This window comes from Blennius ocellaris (genome assembly GCF_963422515.1).
Source record: "Blennius ocellaris genome assembly, chromosome: 16".
Lineage (NCBI taxonomy): Eukaryota > Metazoa > Chordata > Actinopteri > Blenniiformes > Blenniidae > Blennius > Blennius ocellaris.
The window spans coordinates 10611854-10629840 of NC_137665.1; the positions used below are offsets into that span (position 1 = coordinate 10611854).

At 41.7% G+C, this 17987-nt stretch overlaps 4 protein-coding genes across 4 annotated transcripts; 1 reads left to right on the forward strand and 3 right to left on the reverse strand.

Moving 5' to 3' along the window:
- Positions 1-703: 703 nt before the first annotated feature.
- On the reverse strand, positions 704-2805 carry LOC308141721 (proton channel OTOP2-like; the record flags this gene model as incomplete). The annotated part of the gene is made up of 6 exons (XM_080511932.1): positions 704-874; positions 973-1769; positions 1839-1963; positions 2043-2101; positions 2183-2319; positions 2403-2805. 6 exons carry the CDS (start codon positions 2803-2805, stop codon positions 704-706), a joined length of 1692 nt encoding a protein of 563 aa, XP_080368058.1.
- A 2119-nt stretch (positions 2806-4924) lies between these two features.
- amn (amnion associated transmembrane protein) lies at positions 4925-6337 on the forward strand (the record flags this gene model as incomplete). Its single annotated transcript, XM_080511933.1, has 1 exon — positions 4925-6337. The coding sequence occupies one exon, from the start codon at positions 4925-4927 to the stop codon at positions 6335-6337; it is 1413 nt and encodes a 470-aa protein (XP_080368059.1).
- An 89-nt stretch (positions 6338-6426) lies between these two features.
- LOC308141724 (E3 ubiquitin-protein ligase TRIM16-like) lies at positions 6427-9453 on the reverse strand (the record flags this gene model as incomplete). The annotated part of the gene is made up of 6 exons (XM_080511935.1): positions 6427-7303; positions 7390-7464; positions 8016-8187; positions 8458-8691; positions 8808-8903; positions 9058-9453. 6 exons carry the CDS (start codon positions 9451-9453, stop codon positions 6768-6770), a joined length of 1509 nt encoding a protein of 502 aa, XP_080368061.1. The 3' UTR covers positions 6427-6767.
- A 1847-nt stretch (positions 9454-11300) lies between these two features.
- ush1ga (Usher syndrome 1Ga (autosomal recessive)) lies at positions 11301-16934 on the reverse strand. Its single transcript, XM_080511586.1, has 4 exons — positions 16582-16934; positions 13169-13622; positions 12283-13079; positions 11301-11425 (listed from the first exon to the last, which is right to left on the reverse strand). The coding sequence occupies exons 1-4, from the start codon at positions 16743-16745 to the stop codon at positions 11422-11424; spliced, it is 1419 nt and encodes a 472-aa protein (XP_080367712.1). The 5' UTR covers positions 16746-16934; the 3' UTR covers positions 11301-11421.
- Between the last annotated feature and the right edge of the window lie 1053 nt (positions 16935-17987).

Sequence of the window (17987 nt, forward strand, 5' to 3'; positions counted from 1 at the left end):
CCTGGAACATCACAATGAGAATATTTTGAAGTTTAGAGGACTCCCAGTGCATTGACAGGAGATTAATCTCACTAGAATAGTGCCCGTAGTTGTAAATGTGATTGTCCCTTAGCCCTGTGATGGACCAGTGATCCAGCTCTAGTGCACCTTGTTAATACCCACAGTGAACTGGGATCAGATCCAGTGCCATCATTGCCATGTCACTCTAACTTGGATAAAAATGTATAAAAGATGAAAGGGCATACTCCTCCTTCCAACATGTCACTTGTGAAATAGGGTACTCGCATAATAACCACTAGATGGCATCCATACATAATTTACCACTTGAACAAGCAAGAGGGATCCACCTTGCAAATACAATCTAGAAGTGGTGAACAAATATTTATAATATAGTATCAAATTGTGGAAATTTGCAGCATTTACATTTAAAACTACAGAAGCAGACAACATACTAGAGATTTGTATCATTTCACACTCAGATAGTATGGAATCTATTTTAGGTGTGAACTGCAGATTTGAAACTGATTAGCAATTTCATCTGTCTCACTATAAAAGTTACCATAAAGTATTTGTCACAAGATTTTTAGCCACTCAAACAGGGAAAATCTAATTGAGGAACTCAAGACAGCATTTTAATAAGAAAACATTTATTTAAAATTAAAATACAAAATATAATCCATAAAATATTTTACATTTTGTCCAGCTAAGATATCAAGTACACCTCAAAGAGACTGGCAATACAGTGCATTCGATAAAAGATTCCAAATGGAAGTCCGATATTCACAATTGTGGTCCACATTGTGTATTTGTAAAAGTGCATCTCCACCAAGTGGTCAAACTGAGGACGAGCCCCAAAGGCAGGCATGATCCACAGCTGTTGATGCAAAGAACAGAGAGATCAGTGTTACATATTTTCCCCCGAACAACATCCTTGATCTGTCACAGATTAAATTGAGTATTATTACAACTTACAATAACATTGGCGAGCAGTAGGAAGGCACAGACTTCCTTCAGAACTTTTCTTTTCCAGTTTGGCTTATTGGAATATGAATTCAGGCCATTTCCATTGTTGTCTACTGCACCGTTGACTTGGGTATGTTCTTGGAAGGCCTGGCCATTATTTTGCAAAGGTGCTTGTATCACATGGAAGGGCTCCCGATGGAGGCCCTCAATGATAAAATAGTTCTGCAGACCCAGCTGTAGCACTACTATGACAGCCCACGTGAGGTTGAGGGCATTCATGTAGCCTTTGGCTCTCGTTGCCACCACAGCAACAATAGTGAAATAGCTGATGACAAGCTGCCCCATCGAGGCACCCACCAGCAGCCCCACATCCAGACTGAGACTGGGGTTTTTCTCCGATATAGGTTTCCTCTGGTCTAGCCTATAAACAACGCAGCCAATTACAGTGCAGAAAGACATCAGACTCACAATCACTATATTCATGACAAAATGCATCAGCAGAGCCTTCTCTCTCTTCTCCTTGTCTTCTGCTTCTATGTCCAACTCGTACAGAATGAATGTTATCAGCCCAGCGACCATCACGAGTAATCCAGTAACAGATCCAACAACAGCATCCTTCAGATGGAATTTAGCTTTGTGGCGGCCATGATCTTCCACAATGCGGCCCACGTTTTTCCACATGACATAGGCCATCGCAGAAGCAAAAAGGCTGTACTCTATGTTGAAAGGGTACAGGTAGTAGAAGGCCTCTTTAAATGTGTCGCACGCCGAGTGACTGCATTTACACTTCATGTCTCCATGGCTGGCTGAAATGGAAAGAAAACAGTGCTCAAAGTTTTTGTTTTTTAAGGAAACGTGTCTCGACAACAGCTTACCTCTGTATGTCTTGTATGAGACGTTGCTAGCCAGATGGGGAATTTCAGTGTGATGAAGAGATTCTTCAGTCACTGCAGCAATCCACACCACCAGGTTAGTAGAAAGTGTGAGCGTAAGCCCGCACCTGGAACAGTGAAGTCAAATCAGAGTGTCACTGAATGCGTCGAGATGTACCTTGGAAAATTCTAGATGGAAGGATTTACCTTGAAAAGATTGTGTGTTGCTGCACACAATCTTTTGCATGAGTCCAGAGGAAGTACGTCTGGAACAGACATTTACCCAATGTTTGCAAATATAACAAAAATATAAATATTAAGGAACGATATCCTGAAATTGCAGCTACCTGAACAAACAGAAAAACAGCCTGTACAACGGGGAGGGCTACTTTTACGGCTGAATCACAGTGAAGATATCCCACATAATTGGCGATCTTGAAGATGACCATGAGGAGACTGAGCACGCCGAACAGCAGGAGTCCAACTGCAACGTGAACGTTGACGTGATTAAACCAGATGACTTACTAATTGAAAGCTGAGAAACAAGATGTGCACATTGGTTCTCACCTCGGAGCCACACAGGTCCAGCATGGCTGTCTTTGAATGAACCCGGTTGCTCCCTTCGGGAGGTGAAAGCTAGATACACAACCATCCACATCATTGTGAGGAGGAGTAGGATTATGAGAAAGATTTGCCAGTGCACGGCAGTGATGGCCACACTGTTGAAGGCACTGCCGCTAACCAAAGCACAGCCCAAGATTAAAATGTTGAGGCAAATTATGCAAGACAGGAACCATCCATCACGGTTGTCGGCTCTCTTAATTACTTCCAAGTGGTGGACTGCGGTGGGTGGGTTGGCTGGACTGGACAGATGCTGCATGTTGTCCATCTGCGCTGCTATTTCAATGTTGGATGGATGGACATCCACATGGTCATTTGGGGTTTTTCTATGGAAAAGGGGAGTTGACATAATTCTTCAATTTGTAAATGTCACAAATCAGGAATTTCAATGCACCAATGAGGGAGCAAAAAGGTCCAAACTCCCTGAAGAAATAACGAGTCACTCTAATAATCATATTTTACAGGCAACATGGGGCACTGCTTGTCTGGCCTTTGTAATAATTGATGATAGATACTGCAACACACACAGAAAGACACAATGCATCACTGGAATTTGACCAATTTACCTAGAGAAAAAAGTGGTGCAGGACCGGAACATCTGCTTAGCAATAGTTTTCATCATGCACTTTCAGGCAGGACGCTTTCAGATTCAACCCTCCATCAATTGGCAGCCAACATGCAAATGAAATTCACCCACGATGCTCGAAATAGAAGGCCCTGCAGTTATTTCTGTGCACACCTCAGATGATCAGGAAGGTGCAGCAAAGCACAAGGTGTGGCAATTGAAGAGCAAGCAGGTGCACAGGTGAAAACATTACTTTCCGTGAGCTCACCGATAGCCACGCCCACATCACGTGACACGTGTTTACGTGCTTTACAAATATTTCGCGGTAAAAAAAAAACCTGAAGTGTCACCCTGACGCATGATTGACACAGCCTAAAGGATTTTGGAGGCCAATGAGTGCATGTGGGCAGAGTTGTTATGCACAACACTGTCTGGGACCGAAGCAGGTAGAAAGAAACAGGGTCAGCTTCTTGGTAAGGCAAGGTGGAGGAAACTAAGGAAACAATTACACACAGGTGAAAATCACCTGGAAGCTGGGCCTGCCCCACAGTGGAAGATTCCCAAGTTACCTCTCACCCCACAGGATTTTAGGGGGTTATTTATATATTTTTTAAAGAGTTTATAGTCAGTCCCGATAGTATACATAAAGAGATGCAGTTATAAAGCTTAAAAAAAAAAGACATTTACCAGTATTCTATTAGTTTATTTCCTTGTTAGATGAGTTCATCATACTAGTTTGAGTTTTGCTCAACACTCAAACATAACTTCCCCATTCACACCAGGTCATCTTCTTCAATATTAAAGTCTCACCTGAAAACACATTTATTTGTGGCACCTGTCATTCCCAGACTATATGATCCTGGTCTTTAATAGATCTATACACTGATACTTTGATCGATTGAAATGATTGAAATCACACGTTACCACACAATTCAGAGTGGAAAAATCTTTTTTTGTGTGTGTGTGTTAACTATCAAAGCCCAACAATTTCAAGTTTTTTTTTCTTCAAAAAACCCTCACACCAACCCTCATATGATCAAATATTTTAAAATCTATCAACAGTAAACTCCTTTTGAAACATTTTAAACCAAAAAACACATGCTATTGCCACACAGTGTGTCATGGTTTCTAATGCCGGCTGGCACATGTGGAGTTTGCATGTTCTATCTATGTGTGCATCGGTTTCCTCTGTTTACTCTCAAATCATTCTTCCCACGGTCCAAAAAAGTTCATATGGGGTTATTTGTCACCCAAAATTGCCCTTTGGTGTGAGTGTGAGTGTGTGTAGTTGCCTGTCTCTCTCTTTATGTTTTCCCTGTAGTAAAACAGTGACGTGTCGAGGTTGTGACCTGCCTTCCCTGGCCGTCACCCACAGATAGCTGAGATCGGCTCCAGCGCCATGAATGGTACAGAAGATGGATGGAAAGAACCAAGACTACCATCTAAACAAAGGGGAAAACACTGCAGTTCAAGTGATCAGGAGACATTTGAAGCAGAATCGGCACAATCTGGAATTATTTTAATAAATTCTCAAAACTCCAAAGCATATCCCATTGCACACTGCAAAACTAATTAATCCTGTTGACTGTTTTTAACTTACTATCGTTAGTTTGCAAGAAATGTGATAAAATGAAGAAGCCAAAAATCATCACTATAGCACATAAAGATTAAACACTATTATTGATCATACTTTCATTGCTTTGGATAGAGCTTGTTAAAACTTGTTTTTGTGCAAGTCTGCTGTTGCAGAAAATGTAAATCTTTTACAGATCACCTGTTTGGGCAGGCTGATGTGGTTCAGACCTCATGAACTTTACAGTTTCACTGTGAGCATCATGTGCAAGTCACAAGGTTGGAAACAAAGGTCACCAACCATGCCGTCTGCTCGTCAGAAATATTCAAGATGCTGAAAGCAGCGGACCTGCTCCTGCTCCTCTGTCTTCTTGGTGCAGTGGACTGCCTGTACAAACAGTGGATTCCTGACACCAACTATGAGAACAAGACCAACTGGGATAAAGGAGAGGTTCCCTGTGGTAGTGACAAGGTTCAGTTTCCAGCTCAGAGAAGAGTTGCTGTGTTTGTGGAGACCACCCATGCCGTGCAGGAGATGAGGCTGCCAGTGGATGGAGAGTTCATTCTGAACTCTGGGGCTGGATTTTATGTTGTGAGCGGACAGGAACCAGGCTGTGGAGCAGGTGTCACCACGAAGTTCAAAGACTCAGACTCCCTTCAGTGGTTCAATCCGACGCTGTGGCAAGCGGCTTCAACTCCGAGTGACCTACAACATGGAAAATTCCTATTCTCAGTCCACGAAGAGAGTGTCCCCTGCCAGTATGACGATGTTGTTTTTAAAGTCCACTCCTCTTTCAGAGTAGGCGTCAGCTCTCATCAGTCTGCCGTCCCTGTTCAATCCTTGTCTGTGCTGGGGAAGACCTTTAAGAGCAAATCTGAGTTCTCCGAATATCTCAGTTCACACACAGGTCGACTGCAGTTTCACGGGTCTTCTGTTGTCACAGTGGGAAACCCAAGCTGCGGGGATCCATCTGGCTGTGAGTGTGGGAATTCTGTGCACCACCAGCAAATCTGTAGCTCAGTAACATGTGGCTCTGTGAGCTGTAAAAAGCCTCTTCTTCCCACTGGACACTGCTGCCTCATATGTGGTGTCATTTTGACCATCCGGTATGCTGCAGGCTTTGACTTGCAAACTTACAGGGGACGAATAAATCAAATGTTTCTTAGTCAGCCACAATACAAATCTATTCAGGTGGGCATGTCTAAAATCTCCAAATCCCAGCGGTTAATAAGTATTATCCCTTTTGGTACGTCACCTGAGATCCAGGTCGTCATTCTTGATGGTGCAGAGGGAACTCAAGCAGAAGCTCTGGCTCAAGATTTGGTGAAAGACGCTAATTCTCATGGCTCGACGCTGGGAATCACTGGGGTTGAACTTCTAACCTCCTCCGGGAACTCCATTGATTCATCAGGGGATAGCACCGCCATGGTAGTTGGTGCTGTATTTGGAGTTTTACTTTTGCTCACACTCATCATCATTGTGGTTGTCCTCGCCCGGAAGAGGGTTATCCAGATGCCACTGATGCCATCGCTGGACATTTTCAGGACAAACACAGACATTGGGGAGCTTGGTGGGGATCTTGACCGTGGTTTTGACAATCCCATGTTTGACAATCCCAACGCGCTGCCTGATATTCCCGGTCTACAAGGAACTGACTCTAGCAACGGCATTTCCATGACACGGACGGGCGTCTTCTTTATGAATCCAGCTTTTAATGACAATGAAACAGATTTCAATGCCTAAAGTTAAATTTGACTCATGTGTCATGTTTTAATGGTGATGTACTTGGTGATTTTACATTTCACAAATGAAAACATCTGTATAGCTTTGTGAAAACTGACTAAATCCATAAATCGCTGACAAACATTGACACTTTTAATGTGTAAAACATTTTTAAACTTGTTAAAGAAATGACTGAATATATGGCACTCAGCTGTGTCACAATCACATTTAAGAGCTATAATGATGCAATAAATTTCTAACATGCACTTGGCTTCACAGGTTTATGTTCATGTCGGACACTTACCACTAGATGGTAGTAAATTTTACTTTCTATGACAGCCACAATGTCTTCATGTACCTGGTTATGTAAGCTCAATAAACATTTATAATGTCGTAATTTTTCTTTTACAAGCTCACTGTGAATTCAGCTCATAATTTGTCTGCAAATAGATCATTTGGTATTAACCAGAGATACCACGTTGTCTTTCTTGGACAGCCAGACTACAACATATACTGGCTCTATGAAATCAGCACTGTACTTGTGGAGCAGCTTCATACTATCAGTTACATTGTAGAAAGACACGCAACCTTGATCAAAATCAAGATATAAACCGATCCTGGTGATATAAGTGGCTTCCAAAGTTGTCTCCACAGCGGCGTGCCAGGCAGAGAAACCTCGGCTGTTTCTTCCCACGCACCAGGAAAAGTCATTCCCAGTGATGCAGCCGGCGCTTTCTTCTCCCTTACGATCAATGCTCTTATAGGTGACACCTACATGCGCACCTTCCCCACTCAGCTCAGCTTCAATGTAGTGTCTACCCGAATAAAGGCTCTCGGACGTCACAGCCTGGCGCCAGTGTTCAAAACGACCGGGGTGTTCTGGGTAGCTGTGCTGCCAGGGGCTGGTGTTGGTCAGCTTTCTGTTGTCCTCCAACAAACGTAGAAATTGATGCGTGGTGTCCGGGTCAAAAGTCAAACTCCGTTTATCTAAACAGCGTAAATGCAGATGTGTGCAACATATTAGTCAAATGAACAGATAATACAGGACAAAATGAACTGACGAGAGTATTTACATCTTAAAAAGTCTTCCTGGGTCTCAGGGTTCGGCAGGGATCCAGGCAGAGATTTCCTCGTCTGAGATTTAGTGCCTGTTCAATCATTTTGCACAGACGTTATTCATGAATATCTACAATACAACAAATCAGATTATTGAGTGGTTGCTTTTGAGATTGTTTATAAAACATATTTAGAGTCATGCTTGTGGCTATGATCGCTAGTTTTAGCAAATGAACACACAACACATGGACAGCTGAGGCTCATGAAAACTCATTTGTTTTGCAAAAGAACCTCATGAACCAAATACTTGCAAGATGGCTTTATAGCACTGCTAAACATAAAAAAGGTGCTGAAGATATGACATCTGAGTGAGAGGTAAAAATCTATATGGAAGCCGCTGAAGTGAAAAATATAGAAGTGACATTTTGGTAAGGACTAATTTAGGGGCACATAAAACTCACTGGCATTTATCTTATGGGGATAATGAATGCCTGTACAAAATGTAATGGGTGTCAGAATAACTATTGCAATATTTCAGTTTCATTTGGTGGATAAACATAGATTGCAGCTCTGTCTCCAAAGTCTATGATAGCTATCTGAAGCTAGAGAACGAGATCAAATATACACCGTGACACATACTCACCATCTTTGCAGATTGTGCTAATTTTTTCCCTGTAAGAAGAGACAATCAGGTTGCACAGCTCTTGTGTTGCGTCAGTCACGACTTGGACGTAGGAGGTCAGATGATCCATGCGACTGACGTGCACGCTGGGCACGGAGACATCTGTCGCTGCTTTCTTCCACTCCGAGTGTTCCTGGAACGGGCCAGAAAGGTTACTAACTCGTATCAGGTAACACTGCATCTCATTTTCTCCAAACTCAAAAGCTTCTCTGGGCAAAAATTGGAAAGTTGAAATGTCTGCTCTGTACTCAGTGTAAACACAAAGGCATCCAAAATAAACTCGTCCTCACAGAGGACATCGTGTGCTAATCCTATATAATCAACATAGATTTACACCCACTAGACCGAGTAATTCCTCAACCTATGTAGTGTTAATTTTTTTTTTCTTTTCTGTTGACTCTACCTGCAGGAAGTCAACATCAGACGTGATCCTGGACAGTTTGTTCATTTCAGACATGGTTTTCATCAGCTCTGCTCTCCGCTGCTCCAGATGTGCTTGAATGCCAGCTGCCTGTTTGAAGGCCTGTTTCTGCTCTCCTTCCAGCTCCTCCACCACCCCTCTCTTGGCCTCTTCCACAGCTGCCTGCAGCCTCAGGAACTGCTGTTCAACAGTAACACAAACCTCCTGCACTGAAGACTGAAGGGAAAGAGAAGGAAACAATAAAACAACATTAATAATGGAATTAAACAAATTCTTTTAAATTCGGCTATATTGCATCCATTTAATCCACGTAAAGTTGTTCGTAAAGTTACCTTAATCAGGTCATTGTTGTTGTGCAGATTTTCCATATATTTCTCAGTGGCGGTCACAGATTGACTGATCTCTTTGTGTTTCTGCTGCAGCTCAGTCTGCAAACAATCATCACAAAACAAGTTTGCGGCACGCCATCGAGTTAAGCTCGCATCTTAAAAACTAAACATGGAAAGATTTACTCGCATATCCTCACGTTGAAGCAGTTTGAATCAGTTGAATAAATTGTAATGTGCATTGGGTTCTTCAGACCTCAATCTGTTTGCGTGCATCCTCAAAAGACTCAGTTGTGTGTGTGTCGTGCTCCTCTCTCTCACAATCCGGACACACACAGCTGCTATCCGTCAGGCAGTAGCGCCTGAGGGGAAGCTGGTGAATGTCACACGTCCGACAGTCGATGTTGTGGAGGGGCTCGACCAGGCGATGATTCTGAAATTTGGCATTCTCCAGATGAGGCCTGAGATGGGCCTCGCAGTAGGAAACCAGACAGGTCAGGCAGGATTTCACGGCTGTGCTCGGGCTGTCCATGCAGGAGTCACATAACACGTCTTGCGGTTCCTGTGCCGTCGGGTCCTTCACTTCCTCCTTTGTTTCGCTGTTATGTTGATTCCCCTTCAAAGTTTCCTCGTTCTCGCTGAGAGTCGCCATGTTTCAGAGTCCCGCTGTGCCTCAACTCACTGAGTTTTAGACTGAGATAAGGCCTGCTGGTTTGCTTTTCCCTGCCTTCTCTGAGCTCCAAACACTCTGAGAATCATTACGGGAAGAATTGCGAACCACGCCTGACGTATTTGTTTTGTAGCCAGCTGAAGCTTTCTCGTTTTTCACCCCTCCCTAACTTTACTCTTGTCTTTGTCCTGTTTCCAGTCAGAGCTTAAGACACAGCAGATTACACAGATGAAGGCAGGAAATGAGTGTATTATGAGTTTGCCAGTGAAGGTAAAGACCAGCCTCCCAAACCATTCATTATCAACTTGGTAAAACCTTGGGTTTAGTGTATTTTTAAAACCTCACTGTGTCAGGAAAACAACTGCTAATCAGCAATGTGCTATTTTCAAACTTATCTTGTATATTTTTGTATGGAACAATTTCCTTTTCCTTCTGATAACAGTGTTATGTCAAGGAGCTTCCAGACAACTCTGCAACTTCCTGATTCATATATAACAGAAGCAAAAGTGATGTTTGCCCTTTACGTGAAAGCCCTACGTGAAGATTATCACAATGACTCAAGATGCCAAAACATGCATTTTCCTAGAGTTCACATGCCCTCTCAGAATAGTGCGCGCATGTCTTGGGAGTAAACTACTGTAGTGTAAACAGGTAATGACTCAGACAGGATATCTGCTGACCTGTAAAAGATTTTGCCTAAAACATGCATATATACAAACACCAAACACTGTGGAGTCAATACACAGTTACATAATACAGAATATGTCTTATAAAAAAACTACGAAAAACCAAATTGTGTGTTGACATCGTATGCAAAAATTAAATGTTTGTTTGTTTTTTTTTAATTTACAAAAGACATTCACAAATTAAATAAAATGTTTTGAAACGTCCAGAATAAGCTAAAAACATAGTGTGAATGAGAAAATCACCCATTCTGTCTCTATGATATCTGTAGCCCTGGTAAGTTTCAGTCTAGGTTACATATAAAATAAAGCAGGAAAAGTAGAGCATCAAAAAAAGGTAAATGCATACACTACATAAAGATTGACAAACATTAGACCTTTCATTTCATTTTATTTACAGAAAAATCCCCCTACACTTGTTATAGACATTTGGGACAGTAAATAACATACTGGTATGTTACTGTGAGGATGTATAGCTATCAAAAAATAGAAAAGGTTGAAACTGTTGGAGAAATAAACTATTAGATGTGAGGTGCACAAAAGTAAATACAATTTTTAATGTGGGTTTAAAGTCATATAAAATGTTACATCGCATTACAATACAAATAAACAAAACTGTGTTTTCACAGTGTTTACAATACTGCAGTAAATTAGAAAAGTGATTTCAATGCACAGTTGGTTCCACTGAGCAGTGAGCCAATATTCGGGATGTGAATGTTGCTCAAAATGGTGTTACTTAAACGGTTTATGTTAAAGTCACAGCTGAGTTCATGGTGGGCATAATAATGACAAAGCAGTTTTTGAGCAAATGCACAGGCACAAGCAATGCAGGCACATGAAGTGGTAAGGTTTACCCCACAGGGGAAAAAACAAAAAGACCCAACGCAGACCCAACAATCAACTCACTGTTTGCTATGCCGCATAGCATACAATGCACATCAGTGCACTCTGATAATCATCTGTCACTTTTTGAGTCCATGCAGTGTGGGGGACTCCGACCAAACAACCAGCCCCAAGAGATATTTACAGTGACTTTCCCATGCTGACAAGTCATTGTTAAGGAATCCTCTTCAGAACGAGTCTTACACTCGTCTGTTTTTGCTTGACATATTCCTCTCGACAGTGTCCTTTCTGCTTTGTTAGCGCCGAGCTAACAGGAGAGCTAAATCTTTATGTCCTTCCCGCTCATATGTGACATTCACTCCACAGAGCTTCACTGACCTTTTAAGGTTGGTTGAGCCCACAGCAGGATGACCATCCACTTTTATTATCTGCAGAACAGAATGAAGACAACAATAATAAGCCATACGTCTAAATGATTGAGTATTTTACTTTTTTTTGTGTGCAGTAGATGCATCTCAACAACAACAAAATAAATATGCAATGCAGACTATTGACCTTTTAAATACAAAACATTATAACATCCTCTCTCAGGTTGTGCAGGTCCTTCTTTAGCAGCCCCATATGCAACAAACTCTGAAGCACAGTTTATTCTTACTCCTTTCTATTGGAACCATTATTACCTCCTGCAATATTTTGAGCAAAACCGGACCTTGTATGTTGGATCAGACTGCAGGACTCTGCCATCACTTACCATCAAGAAGCAAAGGACTGCTTCTCTTTTCCATTTTCAATAGATACTAGACCACTGCAGACTGGTAACGCCGGAGCTACAGGTTTGATCAAACTTGCTCTATCAAATACAGGATAGTTTTACCTCTTTGTCTCTTGATAAAGAGATAAAGACATAATCAAGATCATAGTGTTATGACTAGTTGGTGAATATTCTCAAGGTTCTATTGATGTACATACAGTCAATGCATATTTAAACTGCTGAAATTTTAGCTTAAATTATGTCTGGGATGTTTTCATTCATTGTCCTTTGTGTCTGTATAAAAATAATTCAAATGAACGTTAACAGGTGATCATTTCACCGGGGTGACCATCTTGAGACATGTTTTTCTGATAAATGCAATGAAATACAAACGTCTCAGGGACTTTCAAGAGTGTCATTAGATGGTTTTTGTGTACAAGTATGAAAATATGTGAAGTGCAACACAAATTCGCACAACAAGAGTGGGAATTCAGAAACAACATGAAAAGAATACGTGCCTACACAAATACTCACAGTTCAGTGTCTTCGATGCAGTCAGGGTCCTCTATCATCTCTAGTCGTCTGCTGCAGGCATCAAGGATCTTCTTCCTCGGTCCCAAAGGAATGTGGATACTTTTCAGGTCATGATCAGAGCACAACAACAGTGCTGTAAGATCGATCTTTTCCCTCTTGAAGATGGAATAAAACTCGCTCATGCTCTGAGTGGCAAGGAACACCTCTAGAGGGCTCGTGTCTGGCTCGTCATCATCATCAAGCCCCAATTCAACTTCCTCCCAAGGCAACTCTTCCCGGTTCCTCTCCTGGAGGCTGCGCGCACTGCCAATGCTGTCTTCATCCATACTAGGGTACTGCTGCAACCGACTCCGTAAACGTACATTATTGCGTGACTGATTCTCACTGGCTGCGTCTCGGCTACCCAGATCAAACAATCCCCCAGTAACGTAGTTCCTTCTGAAGACCATGGTGCCGAGGCCGGGCCGGTTGAAGAGGGAATCATGTCCAGAATCGGTGCTGATCTCAGAGTAATCCACATCTGTCCCGTGGAGGTCGGGCTCACTCATGGCACGTGAAATGGCATCGTCATTGTCTCTTGGGAACATGTCACGTATGTTGCGCCGGCCACGCTGGTTTGGGTTGATGTAGGTCCCCTGTTTGACAAACATGACATCATTACCCAGCTGAAGCCCAGAGAGGGAGCGCACACTCTTCCTTCCATCTTCGTAGATTTTAAAGGTGCCATCTCCTTGTTTCTTCTTCTCCAGCTTCTTCTGGATCTTTGTCTTCCCCCGGTTTGTGGCATGGAGAGTTGCCTAGCAAAATGGGAATATCATAGACATCAGTTCTACAAAACAACAAACAAACTAAAAAACATGAACATTGAATGGATTAAAATCCTGACCTGGGAATATGGCACACTGACAGTGGCTGTGCTAAAGTTGCGTAGTTTGTGGCTAATGGAACTGCTGGTGTAACTGGAGAAGCTCATAACATCTGATGCAGAAGCCTCAGACGCCTCCTTATGAAACTTTTGCTCCATACGCTTGTGGTGCTTCTTCTGCATCTTCACGCACTGTTTGATCCGCCGCTCGGCCTCACGAAACGCCCGGTCCTTTAGCTTGTTGATCAGCTTCGGATTGAGTCCTGTTTGCTTGGTAGCAATGGAGTCCAGGTATCGGACACAATCCATGTGATTCTTTGTGGCGGCCATGTCCAGCGGCGTGTGGTAGTCGTTGTCCAGGCACCATATGTTGGCACCGAAGGACACGAGGAAGAAAATACAGTTGAGGTGGCCATTGGCAGCGGCGAGGTGGAGTGGTGTGTTCCCCCATATGTCACACTTGTCTGGGTTTCCTCTGTGAATATATAAGATACAACCTTTGTCAGGATACACTAAATCTCTATATAAATATTACAATCCTGGATGAGACTGTGATACATTTTATGTTTGAAGGTTGCCTTCTTTCTGGCTGCACTTCAGGTGACTCAGTCTCGTAACCATGTACTTTCTTGAATACGTTTTCAACCCTGACTCACCATGCATGGGTGTTAATGAGACCTCGTTAATAATTCAAATTAAAAACATGACATTGCCACTTCTGTTTGAAGCTGTTTTTTTAGACGCTTTTGAAAAAAAAAAACCCAGTACTTTAACTTCAAAAAGACTTTGTACAATAGATCCAGCTTGACTCAAAGTACCCTGATCAACAACATAAGCCACGTTTACCTTTCGAGGACATTCCCCGACCTCAGAGTTACCTTTACGTGCAATGCACTGTTGCTGCCTGTAATATGACCACAGGCTTGCCAGCACCAACATTGCACTACCTGGATCTTGTTTCAAGGGAAGGCCACCTCGGTTGTACCTGACTCAAAAAGCACAATTGTCCATAGCTGGTGATGTCACACTGAATTCCTCTAGTCAACATGTTCAATGTTACAGGTGCCATAATGACAAACACAAGGAAACGAAGCCAGTTTACTGGATAATTCTTTCCCATCGTCTGAAATTGACCAATGATTACTAATGAATGGGTGTATTTATTTTCTCGTGAGGACTATTTACAATCATGTAACTCAGAGATAATTGATCATCTTTAAAGAAATACAACATTTATTCAGGATATGCAGTAGATTTCTGGACATGAAAATACATTTTGTTTAATTTGCTCAAAAGTGGAATTTAATCTTTTAACCCCGCTAATTCAGATTCCTCGTGTAGTTATCACAGTCCATGTATTTATATGTTTATTCAATTGTCTTGTCCTTGTCCTCCAAACGTAGCCACATACAGACTGCTGAATATTTGATGCAATGGACATGAAGCTACTGTCGGAGTGCATATGTATTATTGATGGCTGGTGTGTTGTGAGGTTTTCATGACAAATGTGTGCCAGATCCATCAAAACTAGCTTGCACAGCAATTAAGGGGGTCTGACTCTGATTTCAGCCCCTTGCTCTTTTAGCCTCGCAAATAAAGAAAGACCTACTTTAACTAAATACTTTAAAGTGTATGATGTACTGTGAGTGGCAAAAGGCCCAGAAGGCAACAATTAAACATGATCAGTGAAGACTGTTAACACAGTCCTGCAAAAGAAAAAGCAACATAAAAGGTTATAAATTGGCTCAGAATAATAAAGAGAAGCTAGCCATCTTCAGTTTTCACATTGTGATGAATTATCACCATCAAGTGCTCACTTCATACATTACGCTTATCCATACGGGGGAACTTCTAACAGGATAGCTTTATGTGTTATAATTTATGGGCATCCTAGTAAAATGCTGACCACAGCCGTGATAGGTCTGCTCACTTAATCCTACCCAGCTCTTTATCACATCAAGGGATGTTTGCATCTTCGCTACCTGTGACAGCTTGATGTTACTGCGGGTCACTAAACGCTATATACTTGCCAAATATAGCAGACATGGCATCTTTCCCATGAAACTGTTGAGCGGCATTAAACGTCTTTTCATTATATCACCAAGTCTCACATGCTTGAGTTATAATGACCGCTATGAATGTTGAATTTTAGAGCCTCATGTCAATCAGTACTTTATGTCTGCAGCTATCAGCGATAAACTATGTCCCAAGCAGGTGCACACCTCTGCAGCCTCGTTAAATCACATAACGTGGGAAATGTTGCATTTACTACATAGCACCCGAAAGCCTTGTCTAAAGTGCAGACAATGTGCTTCAGAAAAGCCTTAAAAAAATATAAAAAAATATCTTGACTTCCTAAAATATCCTAATTTAATTGCTTACAGTTTGCTTTCAATGATTTGATAGATGATGCAGCTCTCCTTGAGCTCTGCACAATTATCCAGATTCATAATAGATCCTTTCTCCTCTTGCTGGCATGCAAACCAGGTCAGCCAGACATGATGAGGAATGGGCAGTTGAGTGTAAACCCCAATCATTGTTGAAAAAAAGGCCACCAGCAACATTATACAGCCTTCTGGAAATCTGTAATCTGCTGTAAATTCTATTTTGAAAAAAAATGTTATCAAACTAAAGAACTTCTCTACATAATCATCACTTTAAATGGAATTATTGAAACACTTTTCCCTCTTGAGAAATATATTTTTGAAAATAGAATGGACATAAAACTACTGATTTTGATCACCCTGAGCTGCTGATCAAAAAGTTTGACCTTGAGGGCTGTCATTATGCCAAATGGTATGGAGGCTTTCCATTACAGTCCCATGTAGCTTATAATATTGGCAACCTATGTTTTGTCATAATGTATTTAAAATTATGTTTAAATGATGTGTTGATATTGTGCTTTCACAAGATTAGAAAAATCTGGGAAGATTTTCATGAAATTTACATAACCTCCCCATCTAACTAACAACAGTTAGATTAAATGAAGTATATTGCTGAAGCAAATTCACTGGCCTTATGTAATTTGCAAAACTATTATAGTTTAGGGGCGTAACACTCCAAAGCCTTAAGTATCACTCTATGTTTGAACGTTTTATTTAAGCAATGGTCAAAGCCAACAAATACAGTGTCACGTCACAGGATATCTTCTCCAAAACTGGGTTAAACTCTAACTAATGTAACTCTGTAAACGGTGACCTACATGATTCGTGGCGTAGTGTTACTTTAGAAGCACTTTTTAAAGAAAATAGTTGGACAAATATCATGACTTTTTTCATTTAAGTTACCCATTTTAATGTACATTATTAGGTTTACATTATTAGAACAACTTTTTTTTTTTTTTTTACTCTATTCATGTATGTTGTGCGTAATGAAAATATGGGTGAATTTTATCCAGTTGCGCACGTCTCGGATCAATCATATCCAGTACCCACCCCCTGGACACGATCAGCCGCAGAGCCTCCAGGTTGCCGTGGTAAGCGGCCCATAACGTCGGTGTCATGCCATCCTCATCCTGGGCGTTCAGGTCCTTCCGAGTGGCCTCCTTCAGCAGGTCCAGGTAGCCGTCCCGGGCCGCTTTGTGGTACCTGTCATTCATGGTGCGCAGTTAAAGCCCCATGCTCGACTCCATTCCGCTTTGCGAACACCACCAGCACCATGGCGGCGGCGGCGGCGATGCGGGCAGACCGGCGGAGAGATATCCGTCCTTTCAGCTCATCCAGAGACCGATGGTCACTCCCGGTCGGTGGAGGCGCGCCGGCGGAGCGGCGACGGTTTCCAGGGACGCAGACGAAGGCGCACAGAGAGGTGAACAGTGCTCCCGGCGGCAGCGGTGGTCCAAGACACATCATCCATTTGTTCCCTGCTTATAGACAACAACAATAACAACAAACAATTTGGAAAGGAGTGTTGGACCCCCCCCCCCCCCAAAAAAAAAAAAAAAAAAAAGTTTTTATAATCCATCAAATAAATCTCAATTCAGTGAACTTCGTGTGTTTAGAAATAACGCTGTATAAATCAACCTGTCACAGATGCTTTAGCGTATACTACTAACAGATTAACATTGTGGAATTGAAAACCCTGTAACAATTACTGAAGTGCGGTACGAGTTACTTCCATGATGCATGCAAACATATTAGGAGTTGTGTCTCTGAGTCCTGCGGGGGCTTTCACACCAAACGATCTGGCTCGCCACCCCATGTGATGTCGTGCATTGTGTTATTAGAAAGTTGTTATTCCAATGTTTATAAAATAAAAAAAATTAAACTCAAACTTCAAAAGTTTGGGATGACAATTATTATGTCTTTGATTTCACTTTGGTAATACACCTCTATACGTACCATCGTGAAAAACTGTAATAAAAGTTACATAAAATAGACACGCTGGAGCTGTGTAGTGTTTAATTGGATCACTTACTAACAACACTGAAAAACCAGGGGGCAAAGAGAACAATATAACCAAGGGGGCATGTCTCAACAATAATGTTGACATAGAGAAATTAAGATACCACATGCTTTACAGGAGAAATAATTAACTCAAGAAAAACTAAACTAATAACATGAACAATAATTATATGTTTCCATTTTAACCCTTCCCCAAGCTTGCTTCTCAAATCTTACAAACAAATCAAAACAAGATAAAATGATTCACTGAGCATGATTTGCAAAAAGAAGAACATCAGGAAATATGTGCAAATAGTAATCTATTACCAAGAAGTTATGTATCACTGACTGGTGAATGGCACACAGGGAAGAACCAGATTCCCTCTGCTGGTATTTTCCTTGTGGTTTTCAATAAACCATTGTTCTCATCTCTTACTTTCCTTTACTTGGAGGAAATC

Bases quoted from the DNA above. Each gene is read 5' to 3' on its own strand.
- ush1ga (XM_080511586.1), bottom strand. From the start codon at position 16,745: ATGAATGACAGGTACCACAAAGCGGCCCGGGACGGCTACCTGGACCTG. The intron at 13,623-16,581 runs GTGGGTACTGGA...ATATATTCACAG, and splicing joins CGGCTGATCGTGTCCAGGGG to AGGAAACCCAGACAAGTGTG. The intron at 13,080-13,168 runs GTCAGGATTTTA...CCATTTTGCTAG, and splicing joins TCAGTGTGCCATATTCCCAG to GCAACTCTCCATGCCACAAA.